General features: G+C 43.1%; 1 protein-coding gene across 3 annotated transcripts in view; it reads right to left on the reverse strand.

Annotated features, from left to right (window-relative positions):
* Positions 1-23,655, reverse strand: part of LOC139563327 (myotubularin-related protein 13-like) — a 196,483-nt gene that overhangs the window by 113,742 nt on the left and 59,086 nt on the right. For all 3 annotated transcript variants that reach the window (XM_071381953.1, XM_071381952.1, XM_071381951.1), the window contains exons 3-9: positions 21,217-21,354; positions 14,209-14,331; positions 13,398-13,508; positions 11,792-11,897; positions 2,703-2,835; positions 2,124-2,232; positions 1,608-1,721 (exon numbers count right to left, since the gene is read on the reverse strand). In XM_071381953.1, the coding sequence (XP_071238054.1) occupies positions 1,608-1,721; positions 2,124-2,232; positions 2,703-2,835; positions 11,792-11,897; positions 13,398-13,508; positions 14,209-14,331; positions 21,217-21,354 (834 nt within the window). The remainder of the gene's footprint in view (positions 1-1,607; positions 1,722-2,123; positions 2,233-2,702; positions 2,836-11,791; positions 11,898-13,397; positions 13,509-14,208; positions 14,332-21,216; positions 21,355-23,655) is intronic.

Genomic DNA, 23,655 nt, shown 5'->3' on the forward strand with positions numbered 1-23,655 from the left:
GAAAATAATAAAAATGCCTCTTAGTCTTGACTTATTATTTTGTTCGTTCCCACGTACACTTTTATTGTTCAGATTACATAAACAAATACCCATTACAAGAACTAGACAAGTTACATAAGGACATTCTACAGCTGTTTGCAACAAACCACATTCTCATTATGATCTAATGTGAAATATCTAATGGGGATCTGTGATTTACAAGGGTGAGCATTCAGCCTTTACAGACAGAGGCTGTGGTGTGTAACAGGTACATACCAGAGACAGGGCAGTGTGTAACAGGTACATACCAGACACAGGGCAGTGTGAAACAGGTACATACCAGACACAGGGCAGTGTGTAACAGGTACATACCAGAGACAGGGCAGTGTGTAACAGGTACGTACCAGAGACAGGGCAGTGTGTAACAGGTACATACCAGAGACAGGGCAGTGTGTAACAGGTACGTACCAGAGACAGGGCAGTGTGTAACAGGTACATACCAGAGACAGGGCAGTGTGTAACAGGTACATACCAGAGACAGGGCAGTGTGTAACAGGTACGTACCAGAGACAGGGCAGTGTGTAACAGCAACATACCAGAGACAGGGCAGTGTGTAACAGGTACGTACCAGAGACAGGGCAGTGTGTAACAGGTACGTACCAGAGACAGGGCAGTGTGTAACAGCAACATACCAGAGACAGGGCAGTGTGTAACAGGTACGTACCAGAGACAGGGCAGTGTGTAACAGCAACGTACCAGAGACAGGGCAGTGTGTAACAGGTACGTACCAGAGACAGGGCAGTGTGTAACAGGTACGTACCAGAGACAGGGCAGTATGTAACAGGTACGTACCAGAGACAGGGCAGTGTGTAACAGCAACGTACCAGAGACAGGGCAGTGTGTAACAGGTACATACCAGAGACAGTGCAGTGTGTAACAGGTACATACCAGAGACAGGGCAGTCTGTGTAGTGTGTAGCAGGGACGTACCAGAGACAGGGCAGTCTGTGTAGTGTGTAACAGGTATGTACCAGAGACAGGGCAGTCTGTGTAGTGTGTAACAGGTAGCTACGTACCAGAGACAGGGCAGTCTCTGTAGTGTGTAACAGGTACGTACTTACCAGAGACAGGGCAGTCTCTGTAGTGTGTAACAGGTACGTACTTACCAGAGACAGGGCAGTCTCTGTAGTGTGTAACAGGTACGTACTTACCAGAGACAGGGCAGTCTGTGTAGTGTGTAACAGGTACCTACGTACCAGAGACAGGGCAGTCTGTGTAGTGTGTAACAGGTATGTACCAGAGACAGGGCAGTCTGTGTAGTGTGTAACAGGTATGTACCAGAGACAGGGCAGTCTGTGTAGTGTGTAACAGGTATGTACCAGAGACAGGGCAGTCTGTGTAGTGTGTAACAGGTATGTACCAGAGACAGGGCAGTCTGTGTAGTGTGTAACAGGTATATACCAGAGACAGGACAGTCTGTGTAGTGTGTAACAGGTATGTACCAGAGACAGGGCAGTCTGTGTAGTGTGTAACAGGTATGTACCAGAGACAGGGCAGTCTGTGTAGTGTGTAACAGTGGTTCAGGGAGCTGGGACAGGGCAGTCTGTGTAGTGTGTAACAGGTATGTACCAGAGACAGGGCAGTCTGTGTAGTGTGTAACAGTGGTTCAGGGAGCTGGGACAGGTGGATGCACTCTGGAATCTTTATGGTTCCTCCATCCAGATCAGCTATGATAACGTCCAACTGTAAGACAGACAACACACATCACTAAACAATCCTTTCGAATTAGTTAGATTCCTATTTTAGCTGTGGAGCACATTCTACATTACTATGGCAGAGCGTATAAGACAAACTAAGGCCGAAACCTGCCAAAACAGGCTCTTTGCCAACACAGTGGAGGAGTCACAACTCCCTGAATCTAAGGGACTCAGGAGGCCGCATCAATCGGCACTTCACAGTATAAGGAATGTCAGCTCAACATAACATTTCCTTAAAATGTACAGTGACTCACATATATATATATATATATAAATAATAAGGCTTCATGATTCATAGGCAACTGCCTACATTGGGCAACTGGCTACACTGTATTGAATCAGGATCAGAGGTGGTTCATGTCTGGAGAAGGTGCTAAAGATCACTCACCAGTTCTTGGATCTCGCTCTGGAACATGGAGTGGACCCCGATGATGAAGGGGGTGGGTGAGCTCAGCACCTCTAGCAGCCGTGACGGCAGGATGGGGATGTATGGGTAACTGAGTTTCAAACAGGAGACGACAGTGAGGAAACACACCATTTGCCAGGTCAAATTCTACATCAATGTGTGGTACTCAGTAAACCAGAGAATACTCTTTCAAGTACATTTACATTCCAGTCATTTAGCAGACACTCTTATCCAGAGCAACTTACAGGAAGTGTATTCATCTTAAAGACATATGAGAACAGATAACCAAGACCACTTTGGAAAGTTATTCTGTTTTGTCACAAAATGTCAGAAAGTCAGATGGCAACGCAATCAACATGAACATCTTAATATGTTTGAACTTTCAATGGACTCATAATCAAAGCCCAGCCTAGGTAACACTTTTATTGAGAAACAAACAAATAACGATAATAAGAAAGAGTATCATTCAAGTCACACTTGGTGCAAGGCAAGTCATGTCAATAGCCGAGGTGTAATGGGGTCTGATGGGGGAATGTGGAGACCGACGGGCCAATCACGTACCTGTATTTGAGGGGGAACATGAGTGCCTCCAGGGCACGCGACGCCTCCCCTAGTCTCTGGTAGCTCGTAGAATGGAACAAAACCTTGTGTTCGGTCAGAACCGCACAGAAAAGACTCAGAACATTCTGGATTCCTGGCAGAAGAAAGTAGAGAGAATGTGTAATTAATGAGGTATTCGTTTGGACAAATGATAAAAAAAACATACTGTTGGGGGTAGATTTTATTTCTAAACTGAGCAAACAATACTCAGAGTAAATTATATTTCTTAGGGGTGATAGAATGTGGTGTTTTCAATCATGTGTGACTAGTTTGTTGAAATTATTGGAGGAAAGACCTGTTTTGCAGAGACATATTGTATGAAAACCAAAGTACTGTACACGCATCACAATATTTTGAAAACCTCTCCCTCCCTTTACTGACAGTATATTAGACACTAGATGTTGACCGATTAATCGGAATGGCCGATTAATTAGGGCCGATTACAAGTTTTCATAACAATCGGAAATCGGTATTTTTGGGCGCCGATTTGCCGATTTTATTATTAATATTTTTTTTTATACCTTTATTTAACTAGGCAAGTCGGTTAAGAACACATTCTTATTTTCAAGGACGGCCTAGGAACGGTGGGGCAGAACGACAGATTTTCACCTTGTCAGCTCGGGGGATCCAATCTTGCAACCTTACAGTTAACTAGTCCAACGCAATAACGACCTGCCTCTCTCTCGTTGCACTCTGTAACGATCGTCTTGAGGAGAGAGATTGGACCAAGACGCAACGGGTAATGAAGACATGATGAATTTATTGAACAAGACGAAAACGAACTACACTTGATAATTAACAAAATAACAAAACGACGTAGACAGACCTGAACTGGAAAAACGTACATAAACACGCAGAACAGGAATAGACGACACAAACCGAAACAGTCCCGTGTGGCGCGACAAACACAGACACAGAAGACAATCACCCACAAACAAACAGTGAGAACATCCTACCCTTAATATGGTTCTCAATCAGAGGAAATGAATTACACCTGCCTCTAATTGAGAACCATATCAGGTAACCCATTAACCAACATAGATACACATAACATAGAATGCCCACCCCAACTCACGCCCTGACCGACTAAACACATACAAAAACAACAGAAAACAGGTCAGGAACGTGACACACTCCACAAGGACACTGCCTGTTACGCGAATGCAGTAAGCCAAGGTAAGTTGCTAGCTAGCATTAAACTTATCTTATAAAAAACAATCAATCATAATCACTAGTTAACTACACATGGTTGATGATATTACTAGATATTATCTAGCGTGTCCTACGTTGCATATAATCTGACTGAGCATATAAGCATACAAGTATCTAAGTATCTGACTGAGCGGTGGTAGGCAGAAGCAGGCGCGTAAACATTCATTCAAACAGCACTTTCATGCGTTTTGCCAGCAGCTCTTCGTTGTGCGTCAAGCATTGCGCTGTTTATGACTTCAAGCCTATCAACTCCCGAGATGAGGCTGGTGTAACCGAAGTGAAATGGCTAGCTAGTTAGCGCGCGCTAATAGCGTTTCAAACGTCACTCGCTCTGAGCCTTCTAGTAGTTGTTCCCCTTGCCCTGCATGGGTAACGCTGCTTCGATGGTGGCTGTTGTCGTTGTGTTGCTGGTTCGAGCCCAGGGAGAGGGGCGGAAGCTATACTGTTACACTGGCAATACTAAAGTGCCTATAAGAACATATAATAGTCAAAGGTTAATGAAATACAAATGGTATTGAGGGAAATAGTCCTATAATTCCTATAATAACTACAACCTAAAACTTCTTACCTGGGAATATTGAAGACTCATGTTAAAAGGAACCACCAGCTTTCATATGTTCTCATGTTCTGAGCAAGGAACTGAAACGTTAGCTTTCTTACATAGCACATATTGCACTTTTACTTTCTTTTCCAACACTTTGTTTTTGCATTATTTAAACCAAATTGAACATGTTTCATTATTTACTTGAGGCTAAATTGATTTTATTGATGTATTATATTAAGTTAAAATAAGTGTTCATTCAGTATTGTTGTAATTGTCATTATTACAAATACATTAAAAAATAAATATTAAAAAATAAATAAATACAATTATTATTATTTTTTTCAAAACGGCCGATTAAATCGGTATCGGCTTTTTTGGTCCTCCAATAATCGGTATCGGTATTGAAAAATCATAATCGGTCGACCTCTATTAGACACTATTACATTCTGACTTATAACGAACAAACGGCTGAGAAAACAATGTTATTTTTTGCCCACAGTGAAAACAGGTGGATAAACAATGCAATTTCAGCTACCAAACAGTAGTGTATAAACTCAGCAAAAATAAACATCCCTTTTTCAGGACCCTGTCTTTCAAAGATAATTCGTAAAAATCCAAATAACTTCACAGATCTTCATTTTTAAAGGGTTTAGACACTGTTTCCCATGCTATGCACCTGTGGAATGGTCGTTAAGACACTAACAGCTTACAGATGGTAGGCAATTAAGGTCACAGTAATGAAAACTTAGGACACTAAACAGAACTTTCTACTGACTGAAAAACACCAAAAGAAAGAGTCCCAGAGTCCCTGCTCAACTGCGTGAACGTGCCTAAGGCAGGCTGCAAGGAGGCATGAGGACTGCAGATGTGGCCAGGGCAATAAATTGCAATGTCTGTACTGTGAGACGCCTAAGACAGCGCTACAGGGAGACAGGACGGACAGCTGATCGTCCTCGCAGTGGCAGACCACGTGTAACAACACCTGCACAGGATCGGTACATCTGAACATCACACCTGCGGGACAGGTAAAGGATGGCAACAACTGCCCGAGTTACACCAGGAATGCACAATCCCTCCATCAGTGCTCAGACTGTCCGCAATAGGCTGAGAGAGGCTGGACTGAGGGCTTGTAGGCCTGTTGTAAGGCAGGTCCTTACCAGACATCACCGGCAACAACGTCGCCTATGGGCACAAGCCCACCGTCGCTGGACCAGACAGGACTGGCAAAAAGTGCTCTTCACTGACGAGTCGAGGTTTTGTATCACCAGGGGTGATGGTCGGATTCGCGTTTATCGTTGAAGGAATGAGCGTTACACCGAGGCCTGTACTATGGAGCGGGATCGATTTGGAGGTGGAGGGTCTGTCATGGTCTGGGGCGGTGTGTCACAGCATCATCAGACTGAGCTTGTTGTCATTGCAGGCAATCTCAACGCTGTGCGTTACAGGGAAGACATCCTCCCCCCTCATGTGGTACCCTTCCTGCAGGCTCATCCTGACATGACCCTCCAGCATGACAATGCCACCAGCCATACTGCTCGTTCTGTGCGTGATTTCCTGCAAGACAGGAAGTCAGTGTTCTGCCATGGCCAGCGAAGAGCCCGGATCTCAATCCCACTGAGCACGTCTGGGACCTGTTGGATCGGAGGGTGAGGGCTAGGGCCATTCCCCCCAGAAATATCCGGGAACTTGCAGGTGCCTTGGTGGAAGAGTGGGGTAACATCTCACAGCAAGAACTGGCAAATCTGGTGCAGTCCATGAGGAGATGCACTGCAGTACTTAATGCAGCTGGTGGCCACAGCAGATACTGACTGTTACTTTTGATTTTGACCCCCCTTTGTTCAGGGACACATTATTAAATTTCTGTTAGTCACATGTCTGTGGAACTTGTTCAGTTTATGTCTCAGTTGTTGAATCTTGTTATGTTCATACAAATATTTACACATGTTAAGTTTGCTGAAAATAAACGCAGTTGACAGTGAGAGGCAGTTTATTTTTCTGCTGAGTTTATTATACACTGAGTGTACAAAACATTAGGAACACCTGCTCTTTCCATGACAGACTGAACAGGTGAATCCAGGTGAAGCTATGGTCCCTTATTGATGTCACTTGTTAAACCCACTTCAATATGTGTAGATGAAGGGAAGTAGACAGTATAAAGAATTATGTTTAAACCTTGAGACACAGAGATTGTGTATGCGTGCCATTTAGAGGGTGAATGAGCAAGACAAAATATTTAAGTGCCTTTGAGCGGGGTATGGTAGTAGGTGCCAGGTGCACTGGTTTGAGTGTGTTAGAACTGCAATGCTGCTGGGTTGTTAAAGCTCAACAGTTTCCCGTGTGTATCAAGAATGGTCCATCACCCAAAGAATATCCAGCCAACTTGACAACTGTGGGAAGCATTGGAGTCAACATGGGCCAGCATCCCTGTGGAACACTTTCAACACCTTGTGGAGTCCATGTCATGACTAATGGAGGCTGTTCTGAGGTGTTCCTAATGTTTTGCGCACACAGTGTATATCATGATGATAAGAAAAATACAATCTCAAAAATAGCCAGAGGAAATGACACGCTATGAGACGATATAAATAATATGTCAAAAACCAATATGACATTCCAGTCAAATTCTCAAGTTTACAGTTCCTGTTATTGTTTCCTATCAACGTAGTGGTAGACCCATCCATCACACAATACAGAGATAAAGACATAGGCACACTGGCAGACATATCTGCAGTCCGCAACAAACTGAGGTCACTGATTCTGTGTCTGCCTCCAGCTCAGATAGACCCTGATAAACAGGAATCGGAACATGAAAAATTGTCTGTTCCGTTGTTGACTGAATACCTGGATCTCTCAAAGCGACATAGGCTGGTTACATTATATGTCACCTCAACGTGACTTCCTGTGTGGAAGTGTATAGGTCTGAGGTGACTAATCTGGCATTTTTGCACTTGGCAGCCAATTAGGTTTCACAATGGCCTCCTGAGGTAAGCAGCCTGGCTTGTTTAGTGTCCTTGAGGTGTTTACATATCTATGGGAAACAGCAACACATTTCCGACCCTAAATAACAAGAGACAGACTGGGCCAAGACAAAGGCAGCAACAACAAACAGCCCAGCAGCCTGTCCAGGGCCTGTCCATTCTATCCCCTTGGGGGCCACACTTCCTGAGCAGTGTGACATGTTGGACGGACATTCCTCTGGGATGACCTCTGGACACAGTGGTGCGTAGACATGCTACACGTATATGCACCACACCACCCACTAGGTCTGGGCCTTTTCCCCAGGTTTTGTTTGGTCATAAGGTGGACTGAATAACTTAGTACCTGACAGGCTGGGAGAGAGACAAAGTCCATCACACAGGGGTGGGGGTGTGTGTGCAATGTAGCCTACTGTAAGTTGTACTGTATTTCATGTTATAACTCAAATCTGTGTTTAATCATTTGTTCTTACAGATTTGACTGACGGTCATGATGAATCACATGGATTTAGCATGTTACACTAAACACATGACTTTAAATAGACCCTCCAAGCAGAGGAGAAAAAGAGGACACAGGCCAGCCAACATGGAGAGCAAATCTGTTGCTGATTCATGGAATAGAATCATGGAAGTATGAGAGATTATAAATAATGAGAGAATATGTTTTGACATATGATCCGACCTTGGGCTGTGCAGCGGTTGCATCGTCACGATACTCAAACACGCGCAGTTTTTCCCCTATAATTTTTTCCCGGCAGCAAAGGTAGAACGAATGTGAGAAGGTCACTTCTGGTGACATTTTGAAAGGACATTCTACCCCCCAAAAATGAGGAAAATAAAACATGTAAATGTTGACACCATCTGAAATAACCTTCAGCTCAACTGATGCAGCATAGCGGCTTTAAAGCCCTCATGCAGTCTTTGTAAAAAAAGAAAAAAATCAATCAATCACCACTGTATGTCTAATAAATCACTGTTTTTACTTAATAACCCCAAAATATATTTATACGTTTTATCCCTGAGGCTCCTTTGGCCCTTGGTCTGATCGTGTGGACGTAGGAAACAAATTTGACGATACTGTATTTACATACACAGCCCTGATTGGGCTGATAGGATGGCCTAGACTCTCGAGCCCAGCCCCTTACCTCGACGAACAGTCATTGGTCTCTTATAATCAGATCACATTGTGATGTAATCATGTGGACCAAAAGTTCCACCTGAAGACGCTGAAATTCCAGGAATATTAACCCCCCAAACAACTCGTACACAAAAGGCCATTATCATAATTTTCACAATTTCAGAGTGTTATTTCGACCTCAGTGTGGAAATATATATATTTAAAAAAGGATAATTACATTTTTAACTGCACTGCCCCTTTAAATGAATAGGCTGAAGCATGGGGTTGTCCATCTGCATTTACTTAATTGACAAATCTCAAGACTCTAAATGCATCCAACGCTACTTGGTACAAATAAACGTTGTAACTAATCACACCGATCTTAAAATTGCGTCTCGGCAGAGATAAAATCAAAAAACGTGGCGGCAACAAATTAACAGCAGCGGCCTGCCCCTGCTATATTATTATAGGGGAAACACTGATTCTGCACTCAGAACATACTCTCAGCCTGCATTGTATAACAACAGTGATGGATGGGAGATGCAAGGTGCTTCGCTTACACGAGACGCATGATCTGGAATGCCTATCCTTCATATGATATCATGCAGTACTGATCAGTTCTTACAGGACATCGGTCACGTCACCTGTAGCCCAAGAACATGACAGAGAGCATCTCTTAAGAGTTACATGCAGTCCTATACAAGTAAGCAAACAGCAGTGGCGTGAGGTGCCCAGGCCTCTCTGTCTGCCCATCATCTTCATCGGTCAGGGACAGGGGCCATGTTCAGATCCAGCATAGAGGGGAATGGACACACTACTGTACACAACACACAGAGACATTCCTCCTGATGGTTGAACTGAGCTGCACAATAACAAGCCCCATGTCCTCCTGTGACTCCAAAAACAGCTGTCTAGACCTGAGTAGTCTATCCTCTATCAAACTCCGGGTAAATTCAAAACTTTGGAATGTCAAATTTAGAGAGAGACGTATGAATTGGGTCCGTTTTATTAGCTTTGTGGACTGTTCCTGGATAACATGTGCAGTTATTTGGTAACAAAAACAAAGAAGGTGAGGACTGACACAAACCATGGCTGAGGATAATGTCAAGGTACAGGCCATCTCTGTGTGTATCCAGATTGGCTACAAACACATGACTTGAACATGACCCTGATAATTTGTGTATCGGTAAAGTACCCCCCCCATGTGCACGTCCACTGCTCGCTGTCAAATTAAACACAAAGGAGCATGCAAACTATTATTGAATTCCTCAAGGGGTTCAGGGCCTAATGCTTACAAGAAACATAATCCATTTAGTTTTGTAACACATTCTTCTAATCACACTAAATGAGGGCTTATTTTCCATTACAAATAAAAAGCGTCAGAAAAATTGGATTGGATTTCACTTATTTACTAACTCGCCCCCAACATCAGCCCCTGGAATGTAGACTTGACTGCTGCAGTGATTTGTGTGTATTAAAACCACATACTTGAGTCCAGTGTATGCACGAATGCAGTGAGCAGGAATTTGGGACAATATAAGGTCATAACCACGTGAAGCCACCAAACCACAGCAAAGCTACGTCATGTGTACAAGAATGCAAAACAGACAAAGCAAATCCTAGTAAAGGAGTATACATACAGTGCCTTGAGAAAGTATTCACACCCCTTGAATTTTTCCACATTTTGATGATACAAAGTGGGATTAAACTGGATTTAACTATGAGTCTATTATTTTAAAAATTCTTCAAGCTCTGTCAAATTGGTTGTTGATCATTGCTAGACAACCATTTTCATGTCTTGCCATCAACTTCAAGCAGCTTTAAGTCAAAACTAACTCACGGTCTTCATGGTAAGCAAATCCAGTGCATAGTTGGCCTTGTGTTTTAGGTTATTGTCCTGCTGAAAGGTTAATTCATCTCTCAAAGTCTGGTGGAAAGCACACTGAACCAGGTTTTCCTCTAGGATTTTGCCTATGCTTTAGATCCATTATGAAAATAACATGATGCAGCCACCACCATGTTTGAAAATATGGAAAGTGTTACTCAGTAATGTGTTGCATTGGATTTGCCTCAAACATAACACTTTGCGTTCAGGACAAAATGTAATTGCTTTGCCACAATTTTTGCAGTATTACTGTTGTGCCTTATTGGAAACAGGATGCATATGTTTTGGTATATATTTACTCTGTACAGGCTTCCTTCTTTTCACTTTGTCAATTAGGTTGGTATTGTGGAGTAACTACAATGTTGTTGATCAATCCTCAGTTTCCTCCTATCACAGCCATTAAACTCTAACTGTTTTAAAGTCACCGTTGGCCTCATGGTGAAATCCCGTAACGGTTTCCTTCCTCTCCGGCAACTGAGGAAGGACGCCTGTATCTTTGTAGTTACTGGGTGCATTGACTGACACCCCATCCAAAGTGTAATTAATAAAATCACCATGCTCAAAGGGATATTCAATGTATTCAATGTTTTTATTTTTACCCATCTACCAGTAGGTGCCCTTCTTTGCAAGGCATTGGAAAACCTCCCTGGTCTTGTGGTTGAATCGGTGTTTGAAATGTACTGCTCGACTGAGGGACCTCCACAACAAAATGTGGAAAAAGGCAAGGGGTGTGAATACTTTCTGAAGGCACTGTATATGTTCATTTGTACAGCATTAACCCAACTGCTTAGTGGCTATTCAATTTGAGAGTTTCAAATTGTGATTTGGACAGATGCTTTATTCATAACCATGTGATCATCCGCATAGTAACTCTAAACCTCTTAATGTTGGAGTTGAACCTAAAAAAGTTTAATACCATCAAGGATCAATACCGGATAACCTGTCATACAACTAAGCTACTTACTAAAATAAACAAAGAAAACGATGCAAACAATATGATTAAGAGGGATGTTCCTAAAATCTGGCACTACACTTCGTATTCAGCTGTCAGGTTATTTGAGCCGACCCGCGTAAGCATGTTACCAGGAAACATAAGCTAAATTACAATGTGAGCTGTGTATACTGTGACTGTACGTGACCAACAAGCAGAGCAGCATAGAGCTACTGTACTGCAACTAAGTAGACCCGATGCAGACCAGACTGTAAATAACGGAAGAAACATGATGGTGCCATAAAGTGGAGTCGAGTTCATGGAATCTGGGTGTGACTGGTTGTACTGTAGTGTAGTAATGAGGAAGCAGAAGCCCAGTGACATACCAAGTTGCTGGAAGAGCAGGGCCACACTCTTGCATGTAACAGGCAGGTTGTCATTCAGAGGGGTTTGGATTAGCTGTCGGTCGCCAGCTCCCAGGGAAAACAGTTTCTGTGGGAAAATCACCAAAGTGAAAAGTCATAGGTTATATGAAAAACCATTGGATGGATCTATCATAGAACTAGATAAGACTGTACAACAGTTTCAGAGACAGACATTTTTTTTTTAACAGACATCAAAACATGTTTTCATGGTACTGTATATACCATTAGGAAACTGAACAAGACTGTACCTCAAAACAAGGCCAAAGGTCATATAGGCAAGGGAGAAATGACAGTACAATGGCAGTTAAGGGATCCACTGTGTGAGAGTTTTTTTGACGATCTCCCAGAAAAATGAATAAAACACGTGTTGTTGAACCCGATGGACATCGCAGCTGCATGACTGAATTAGCCTTTTGAATCAGTCCGGCTGCAATGGGAGAAACCTCAATGCATGTTAACCTAAATTTCACTGGCACGGCACAACGCCTCTGCAATCCAATAGGGACAGCAGCGTCCATCGCTGTATCCAGTGTGGCTGAGGGTAGAGAAGTAAGCGTACAGTGGAAACAGTGTGTTCGCGTGAACACAATCAGTACGTCTAATTCAGCTAAACCAATGTTGAACATGATAGGGGTACAGACAGTGGTTCAACGGAGTTTGACTTTTGACCTGACGAAGATCCTAGTGGATTGAAACATGGTCAATGAAGGTATTAATTGGGAACATAGCCTTTCTGTTATTTTCAACTGAGTTTGAACCAGCTAGAGAACAACTCTCTGTTCCCTGATTCATGACATTCCTTCATGTTTGACAGTCTGTTGAAGGATGAGTTTGTTCCACTCCTGAGGTTTCCAACTCATGTTGTGTCACTACAGCCTAAAGCCCTTGGCTCTGCGGGGAGTGGCGATAGTTTGAGGAGGAACACTGGCATGTGTTGGTAAATTACATCAAAAACACAAAAATTACGCTAATGTCCAGGATGTGAACTTAACCATGGGTCACATTCCTTCCCCTTTACAAACACAGATGAAATATTGTCCAGTTTTTTAAAGCCACATTGATCACCATTGTCTAGACTTTAAGGGAACAGACCAGCGTAGGGTTTTTGTTAAAGGCCAGCTTCAGATGTGGTTTTTAATAACCTAGTGAGAAGTGAAAATATAAAAACAGGCCCCCTACTCTGTTTTTTTTCTACCCTAGCTTCACTAAGTAATGTAATCAGAAGACCAGCTAGAAAAATAAAATATTATTATTAGGACATTCTGCACGTGGTGGTACAGCAATCTATGGCACCATCTAGACGAGGAATGCATGATTGAATGGAAAGCAAACGCACATGGGCAAAAACATGACTTCCTTCCTCACTCACACTCTACTTGTAGGAGACTGAAACTATAATAAGCATCAGGCCGTCAGTAGGTAACCAGCACCTTGTGTGGGTCTAGCAGCAATATTAACCCAGACTGACCCCTAGTCTGGGGTGGATTCGTGCCTGTGGAGAGCAGGCCAGAAGGCTTGATAGATGGAGGTATTTGAGGAATTGTTTGCTTTAGTAATGCCTGCTTACCTGGGAGCCGCCAGCCACAGGAACCATGCACGTGAAGAGGTTGGAAACCAGCCCCTCCAAGGGGAACGGCAGGCTGTCGACGTACACCGTGTAGATCAGGCCCAAGCAGCCCTGGGGAGGTCAGGAGGAGACAGACACACAACCAGGTCAATCAACACACTCACATACAGACGTATCGCAAGATACATACACCCAATCACAATTTCGCACCTAAATGGACAATTAAAGACACTGTGTTGGAATTTGTCATCTAATACAATCAGATTTATAGTATTTTATGTAATATTCCTAATGTTCAGCTGACATGTGTGGTTTAATGGCAAATACCCGGGCAGAGCAAATCTAAAAATAAATGCTAAAAGAATATTTGTGTCGGAGACATTTGAATGCCAAAGTTGAATAGCGTAGTGGTCCAGTGGGGTGCCTAGGGACAGGACAGATCCGCTAAGCCCCACTCTGTTCTTAAGTGAGGGATTGGCTGGATATCCTGGCCTTGAGTACATGCAGAATTCACTCTACAAAGCCAATATGTTCATTCTACGCACACAGGATCCAACATGATGCATTCTATCAACATCATGAGACAATCGATAGCGCATCAATTAGTGCATTGACTACTGTTTATCATGCCAAGGCTAATTAGGCAGAGAACTGTCATGAAACTCATGAATAGGACCAAGAATGTTCCTGGCCAGGTCAACTATAGATAACAAATAAACCCGCAAAAACTGAAATGACCTTTACGCATGGTCATCTGACATTTTGAAAGGAACCTATTTTAGTCAGGAATTAATCAGTGTTATCATGTTACCCGGAATATTTCAGGATAATCCAGCCTGGAGACCAGAATGAGACTTTTTGGTGCAAAGACTTGAGCAGGCTGGATCAAGCCATCCTCTTCCTCATCCTCATCTGCATCGGTAGTCTTTGTTCCCTGAAACAGCAAAACAGAAGAAGTTATTCAAATGGGAGAGTTCAACAGTGATATGGGGGTGAGTTAAGACCCTGTGCAGAGTAACCGTACGTAGCAGGCATAAAAGAAACACCTGAGCAGGGACGGGAAAAAACTGATGCTTTTCTTCTGACCCGCTGAGGGTGGCTCTAGTGTTATCTACTCCCAGGTCAAACCACAGTGTGTACATTCTACAGTACATCACATACTGTAGCCTATTTTTGGAAACATGCAAGTGCCACCCCCTCCTCGATAATTCCGATTAATGCAGGCACAGAGTACAGTGCACACAGTACGAGTACTATTCAAAGTGATAATGCTACATTACTTATCCGTCAAAAGAACACAGTACGGAAAAAAGTCTCCTCAGGCTGACAGACACACAGTACTACGGAGGCATTTTCATGCGCAAAAAACTCAAAATCCTGTGTTTCCTCTGCAATGGGGTACAGATTTGAGTTGTAAAAAATCCTCTCCAATGTGTAGTACCCAGTAAAACAGACACTCATCACAGTTGAGGAGTTGAAAGAGCAAAGAGGATTTTCTTCAAATCACCATGGGGTTCATAAAAGATTACTAACACCAAAAAATTGATCATAAAACATTATTTTCATGGAGACCGTTTGAACGAAACCCAGGAGCTTAAGCGAGGAGGAGTGTCATTTCCCCTCCAGAGTCACATACTGACTAAAGGCCAACCGTAAATCAGCAGTGAGATGTACAGTGTAAGAAATCAAGTCAACTATGCATCAAGTCACATTACTCGGTTTACTAAAATAGTTGTGAAAACACTAATAACAGAGTATGAATAGGCTACGTCCAGTCTGGAATTTACCCATACTGCTTTCTCATCTGTTCAGTTGTTACTTCACAAAATAGGGTATTTATTTTAAAGACTACAACGTCATTACTTTGGTTCCCTGAGTTGAGGAATAATCTTTTGTGGTTTGGAGATTATTCTAAACTACGGCTACAAACCCAGAGCTGGAGGTTTGAAATTCAAATGACATTTCCTTCAAAACGGAGTAACAAGATGTAATCAGTATAGAAATAGCTGTAATAAACCCCCTGAAGCCTGAATTCTAAGTATTCAACTATGTTTTTTCCCATAATAACAGAGAACCAAAGATAATTAAAGCAAAAGCTGCTCGACCTCTGACACTTCTCATCCAGTAACCACACTGGAGATAGACCTAGGCCTACCTGTAGGATATTAATAATTCAAAACCTAGCCAAAATACGCCGCAGACATTTGTGTTCGAAGGACATGGCGTAATGTACCATAAATAGCAATTGAGTGATCATGTTAAACTAACAGCATATGGGCTAAGTCATTAAGGTGAATGATTTGAACAAAGATACCTCCCCACTCCTTCCCAAAGTGCTCCACTGGGACACAGAGGTCAAGTCTCAGTGGTCTCGTCTCAATCTGGTTCCAATTGTCCCATACCAGGAGCCGTCAGTCCTATCAGTTTACAGAGATAGCAGCCTCACAGGGCTCATTCCTGGCTAAACCCTTTATCAGAATCACATATATTCCTTCAGACAATGAAAACATGCCACAAGAGCTCTTGCATGCTCCAAGCAGGGGACACAGGATCTAAATATCCCGTCAGATGGGAAACACATTTCTACAGCATTCTAAGGATTTGGTTCAATTATCGGCAAAAATACATTTCTGCCTCTCGAGTCCAATCACATAGAATAAAGCCACGCTGGTTTAAACACAACAGGGTAAGGCTCATGATAATGCCCACGTAAATAAATAAAACATTAAAAAAATGTATGCTGGCTTACAAGGGTCTACGAAAACCATGTGTGCCCTTTTCAGTAAAATGCTTTGCAGACTAGGCCCAATATACTGTACTATCCAAGTTAGGTGTATTTGACAAAACACAAGGCACCACAAACTAGTGTTGTCACGATACTAACATTTCACTAACGATAAGATACCAGGCCAAGTATCACGATAGCACAGAGAATTCTGATTGGTCTTGCGTCCTGTTCACCCCGTCCCCCGATAATTCTTCCCGTTTTGTAAACGTTATGCGTGTGCTACACAAAAACCTGTCACTGATATTCACACTTCTACTCAATAAAACAAATATTGAATTTAAATTCACACTGTTCACTGTCTACTGCATAGAATGGCTAAGTTGCTCATATTTGCACAGGTCTAGCTGTGATTTGGCTGGAGGAATGAGAGGAAGGAATATACATGCATAATAATCTGCATGTCATTGTGGCAGTAAGGGGAAAACACTGCATGAAACCTTAACTCTTCAGTTAACAGACAAGACACACACACACTCCCTCCCTCGCACACTCTCTCGGTCTCCCTCAAACACACACCACTCTCTCTCTTTCCCACACACATGTACACACTGCTCTCTCTGTCTCCCTCATAAAACACACACACACCACTCTTTCCCACAAACACACTGCTCTCTCTCCCTCATAAACACACACACCACAACTCGCGCTCTCCCACAAACACGTACACACCACTCTCTCTCTCTCCCACAAACACATTGCTCCACACTTTAAAAACGTTAGGCACCAAAACAGAATGTAAGGAGCACCAGAAAGAGAGATTATGAATCCTACTTTTGAAGCACATCTCATGAGTAGCAGACCCTTTTCCTTTCTTCCTGCACCAATCAAATTTGCCTAACCTACTGTCAAGTTTACAGGTCGTTAGCTAGCTAGTTAATAGGTAATATGACTGAAAAACATTGTTATCAAAACAATAATTAGCGGCCTGGGATTAGTTTAAAACGGCCCGCGATATGGTTTGTGAAATTTTATGAAATGAGCGCAAAATAGTGCAGGAAGGAAAAAGGGTAGGTCCGGTAAGAGCCGTTTTCTTTGCTGTAAAACTGCAAACACGACTGTTACAAAGCTGTTTTTACTCTCGGTTACTGCTGCGTGACAGAGCCTATCAGACTGGCCTGTGCTCTTTGCTACTGTACATGTAACAGCAGCAGACTGATCAGGGTCTACATCCCCCCTCGCCATCAAAGCTAAATTATATATTTTTAAACAGACGGAGGAATAGATGAGCAGGAAGAGCGGACGGAGAGGAAAGAAGCAGGTGAGTGATGGCTGGAAGGGGATGTGGCTGGCTGATTACAGTTGCCACAGGTGATGGGCGCATGAACGTGAAGTGGACATTATTGCACCTGCGCATTCAAGAGACTAGCGTTGCTTAAATTCAACTGAATGTCTAAACAAAACTGACGTTATAAAAATTTGATAATTTTTGTAGTATCATATGAAACGGTAGTACGGTATTCTAAAATGTTGGCATCATGATGTTTTGGTACTGTGGTATTACCGTGATACCGGTATACCGTGCAACACTACCTCAAACTACTTCAGCATCTTGCTAACCTTGTTAACAGTGTAAATGTGAATATTGAGAACATAGGTCCTGGCTCTGGTGCAAACCTTTGCAGTGGATGGTATACTGTATCAAGCTGGTCCACAGTGAGAAACCAGCCCCACATCTGTCCAGTGTGTGATCCAAACTCTTATCCTTATCTGAGCCATTACCAAGTGCACAAAAGGGGTCTGGGAACAGTTCCTGGAAAGAAATCAAACCAAAACAGAAAGGTGGGGCCATGATGAAGAGGCAGTGAGGTGACCAGCCACATTTAGCCCTGTAATCAAGACCTCTAATGATCCTGTATTAAAGTCTGCGATGACACTGCACTGATCGTTATGGGTGGCCTTCGCCTCTTCTCCCTCAGTAGACCGGCCGGCGTGTGAGGAGGACAGAAAATAAATAAGGGAGGATTATAGTCTGGTCACGGAGGAGAGGGTCCAGAGTCCTCCGGGGGGTGGGGGCGGGAGCAGAGTGGACAGCTGCAGGACATCACCGAACAGCGTCTGACAGGGGAATTAGACTATTGCAGGGCCGGTTACGTGACCTTCCAGCCCAGGCCTAGACCAGGCCCGGCTAGAGACCCAGTCCCAGCTAACCTAGCCGTCATCCCGCGTATTTAATGATGTGGTGGTTTATACCTTGTCAGGCCAAGGCCTTGTTTGAAACCCACATGGAAAATCAGTAGTTCTGCATCCAGGCACAACAAGGGATGTTTGTGTAAATTGGTCTGATTCATACAGTACACTGTGTAATGGTAAACTAATGTTAAACTCATCGACATGCTTGGATGTTGAGTCAGATCATTCATGTAAACGGAATCATCACATCAGAATGTAACATGTCAGTCATTATGACCACGTAGTTAATAAAGGTTAGAATTCCACCGGAATTTACATAAGAGGATATGATCAGATTTCAATTCCCTTTTTCATAAGACTCCTTGAATTAACATGACTAATGGTCCGAAGAATTCCACCTGATTGAATGGGGCCTTTCAAAGAATGTCAGATTTCAATTAATTAAAGGTCACTGACTTGAATGAATATGACTAATGGCCATGGTTATCATGTGTTTTATAAGAGGCAGGGGACATGTCCTGTTCTTGTGACAAAATGCAGCACTTCAGAGACCGTCTGGAGGGTGATGTCAGGCCATTGTAAGGAGTCATATTCTTAGACACAATTAGACATCCAGCCAGGCATTCTGTGTAATGTATCAGGGCAAACCTGGAGAGGATTGAGGTCATTGCAACAGTTTATTTCAGGGGTTTGTGAACTTGTGCGGAAGAAAAAACATCAAAGACAGAACTGAATTCATGAGGATGAGTGCATCCAAGAACCAGTGCTAGAGGGGATGAGATGTCAGCTCATTGGATACGTCTTTTGTCCCATCACACCAAAACCCTTCAGTATGTGAAGTGTTGTTCAATTCATCGCAATTCATCCAGAATGCTGTTATTTTCCCACTTTAGTGGGTTCTGGAACACATCATGCCGTGACACATTCCTAATAGTACAAAAATGTGCCATGCAAGAAAACATGTCAAAAACAAAACAATTACAACACAATGAAAAAGAAAGAAAATCCCAAGAATTAACAAATAGCAACCTGCTGGATGAGAGAGTAGCTGGAAATGATAAAGAAATGAACGGACATAACCCTGTGCTGCTTATCAAGAGATGCATCATGCTGCCAGCCGAGACAGTAGGCACTATCTACTATACCGTGGTTCACTTATTTAGCCCTTATGACCCAGATCCTAAACCCAGGACCTGCAGGACGTAGTCCTATTCAGCACGTGTGTAAGTGTTTAAAAGGCATGAAAAAACACCAAATGTCAAACCATACGTACAGTGGCTTGCGAAAGTATTCACACCCCTTGGCATTTTCCCTATTTTGTTGCCTTACAACCTGGAATTATAATTGATTATTGGGGGGTTTGTATCATTTGATTTACACAACATGCCTACCACTTTGAAGATGCAACATATTTTTTATTGTGAAACAAAAAATAAGACCAAAAAAAACCTGAAAACTTGTGTGCATAACTATTCACCCCCCTTAAGTCAACTTTGTACAGCCACCTTTTGCAGCAATTACAGCTGCAGGTTTCTTGGGGTATGTCTCTTTAAGCTTGGCACATCTAGCCACTGGGATTTTTGCCCATTCTTCAAGGCAAAACTGATCCAGATCCTTCAAGTTGGATGGGTTCCGCTGGTGCACAACAATCTTTAAGTCATACCACAGATTTTCAATTGGATTGAGAAGACCGAAACAGGTTTCCCTCAAGAATTTCCCTGTATTTAGCGCCATCCATCATTCCTTCAATTCTGACCAGTTTCCCAGTCCCTGCCGATGAAAAAAATCCCCACAGCATGATGCTGCCACCACCATGTTTCACTGGGGATGGTGTTCTCGGGGTGATGAGAGGTGTTGGGTTTGCGCCAGACATAGCGTTTTCCTTGATGGCCAAAAAACTCAATTTTAGTCTTATCTGACTAGAGTACCTTCTTCCTTTTGGCGAACACCAAACGTGTTTGCTTATTTTTTTCTTTAAGCAATGGCTTTTTTCTGGCCACTCTTCCATAAAGCCCAGCTCTGTGGAGTATACGGCTTAAAGTGGTCCTATGGACAGATACTCCAGTCTCCGCTGTGGAGCTTTGCAGCTCCTTCAGGGTTATCTTTGGTCTCTTTGTTGCCTCTCTGATTAATGCACTCCTTGCCTGTTCCGTGAGTTTTGGTGGGCGGCCCTCTTTTGGCAGGTTTGTTGTGGTGCCATATTCTTTCATTTTTTTATTTTTATAATGGATTTAAAATGGTGCTCCGTGGGATGTTCAAAGTTTCAGATATTTTTTTATAACCCAACCCTGATAAGTACTTGTCCACAACTCTGTCCCTGTCCTGTTTGGAGAGCTCCTCGGTCTTCATGGTGCCGCTTGCTTGGTGGTGACCCTTGCTTAGTGGTGTTGCAGACTCTAGGGCCTTTCAGAACAGGTGTATATATACTGAGCTCATGTGACAGATCATGTGACACTTAGATTGCACACAGGTGGACTTTATGTAATTAATTATGTGACTTCTGAAGGTAATTGGTTGCACCAGATCTTATTTAGGGGCTTCATAGCAAAGGGGGTGGATACATATGCATGCACCACTTTTCAGTTTTGAATTTTTTTTTCATTTCACTTCAACAAATTGGACTATTTTGTGTATGGCTATTACATGAAATCCAAATAAAAATCAATTTAAGTTACAGGTTGGAATACCACAAAATAGGAAAAATACCAATGGGGATGAATACCTTTGCAAGGCACGGTATAACTGATTGCTTTGAATAGGGCAACTATGGGTAAGCTGTAACAGATAAACATTAGATTTGCTATAATATTTAACATAATGCCCTTGTAAGTGGCTTTGGCTATAACACTAAGATATGCATGTAGGGGGGTTGGGGTTGAGGAGTACAACAGGCCATCTCACCTGCAGGTTGACCTCTGCCTCGTAGAAGGTGAGGCAGGAGCAGTAGTGTCGGTCTGAGTCGATGTCCGTCAACACCACCGTGAAGAAGGTGGGAGCTTTCCTCTCTCGGGACAGCCTCCATCCTCCTGGCTGGCAGAACTGGGAAAAAAACACAAAGTATAACACACATACATGAGCACCTGTACTGGAACTCTAAACAGGAACACAGTCTGCCAGCAGGGTGCAGATGAAATGGGCACAGGCAGAGTACAAGACACCCTGTGGCTTTCCAGAGTGGTTACTGGAAGCCAGTGTTGTTGTGTTGAGAACGGCGCCCGTATTCTAGCCCGTGTCCCCAGGAGAGCCGCTGCTGGTAACCCTTCAGTGTGAATAGGAAGGTATTACGTTAGTTAGGGGGCCATTGACGCCATTGTGGAGAGGATGCACAGGATGTCCTGTTTCAGTGCATTAGTACTACTACTGAATCCTCTCACCACGGAGAGGGAAATGGCACTGGTTCACGTTCCTCACTGCTCGTCAGAGGTATTTGAAATCAGCCGTGTTCTAGGCACAAAGAAAAGTATGAGAAAATGTACTGAAACCAAAAGTACTGACTTTTACTGTGAAACAGTAGGCTGCTATGTACTCAGTTGGATAAGATGAACATGACAAAAGTAGGATTGTATTGAATAACACTGGGATTAACATGAAGAATGTAATAGTGGATACTTAGGCCAAGTCTGGTTGTTCAAGCAGGAAATCCCATGTTATCATTAAAACATAAACAAGATAATGACTAATTGACATAAAAACCCCATGTCATAAAAAAATGCACCACTTCTTCCTTCTTCTGGGATAAAACGTATCAGTTAGGGATCACGTTGTTTTAATCTTGACTCCACTACTGAACCATCTCAACTTGATTTATAAACATTAGAAATGACACAGCAGAAAATATATGTAATCTAATGGGAACATGAAGTACTGGTGAGCAAGAGAAAGAGAGAGGGGACAGAGAGGGGGGAGAGAGAGAGAGAAATATGGGAAGATTGAAAGAAGAGGAGTGCAGAGGGATAGAAGAGAGGTGTGAGGATAAAAACCATACAGGCCTAGGAGAAAAACAGAAATGATGAGGATGATGGAGTGTCGAGAGCAGCATGTGAGAGGCAGGCAGGCAGCCAGAGTGAGTAAATCTTGTGTGTTTGTGCTGGAGGCTGAGCTGGCCTGGCTGTGGGACAGTATTTAGACTGCTCCTCAGGCGTTTCACTGGGAGAACATTGGACTGACGGAGGGAGAGGAGAGAGGAGCAGGGGGGGGGGGGGAAGAGAGGATGGATAGATGGATGGAGAGAAAATAAAATGAAAAGATAAGGTGGGTGGGTGGTGTAAGACAGGATGAGAGAGAGAGGAAGAGAGAGAAAGAGAGAGAGGGAGCTGTGCTTGACTAGCCCGGGAGCTTGAACCAGGATGCCACCATCCTCCAACAGACACAATTGACAGCAGGAAATCTGGAAAAGCTGCATTGTGGGGGAGTGTCATACATACTGGGCCAGGGCCCAGACAGGACAATTGCAGATAACTGTGAACACATCCAAAAATATTCAAAGTATATGTCATTAATCACTGTCGGAAAGGAGATAAACAGCTTTCGGACCGCATACCTTGGGAGATAAGCAGAGATACGATAAAATGGGGGATGGAAGCAAAGGACGTGTGTGTGTGTGTAGGAGGAGGAAGGGGGTCTTGTTTTGCTTAAACAATACCAATGGTCATCTTCTGCAAAGTTGTTATGCTCACACGACCACGGAGGTCTGAGGAAAGGCTCAGGACTGGGTTCAAAGACACTTCATTGGGTCCACAGTTTATTTCTACCTCCCCTCCACGTGCCCAGTGCCTTTAGTGGACTGAATAACAGCCAGACAGTCTACTAACTAACACCAATGAAGATATCCTATCCCTCTTCACGTGCCAGTGACTGACTGGAAAGCAATCATGTTTTGAAGGATTTCTCTCTCTGTAAATATTAGCTTAGACTCAAGTAGCTAGACTTACTAGGAAGTCTGAATAGAGAACAACAGACTGAGTAAGAGTTGACTGACAGGGACTTTAGTCACAACACCGGAGATGCTAACCTGATACACTTATATCAGCACCAGTCATACGGGTGGAGAGAGGTGGAATGAGGAGAAGGGGGAAATTGAAGAAAAAGCAGAGTAGATGAGGACTAGTGGGTTCGATTCCCGGGACCAACCATAGGTAAAACGTATGCATGACTAAGTCGCTTTGAATAAAAGCACTGTATATTACATTATTATATTAACCGGAGGACAGGGAGGAGGATGACTTGCATAAGAGACACAACAAAAATAAGTCCAAGGACCAGTAGCTGTCTGTCTAACTGAAAGGAGCTGAAAACTTACTCTACTGTCAATCATTCCATAGTAGGAAGTGCATCCAAGCA

This window comes from Salvelinus alpinus, chromosome 33, assembly GCF_045679555.1.
Source record: "Salvelinus alpinus chromosome 33, SLU_Salpinus.1, whole genome shotgun sequence".
Lineage (NCBI taxonomy): Eukaryota > Metazoa > Chordata > Actinopteri > Salmoniformes > Salmonidae > Salvelinus > Salvelinus alpinus.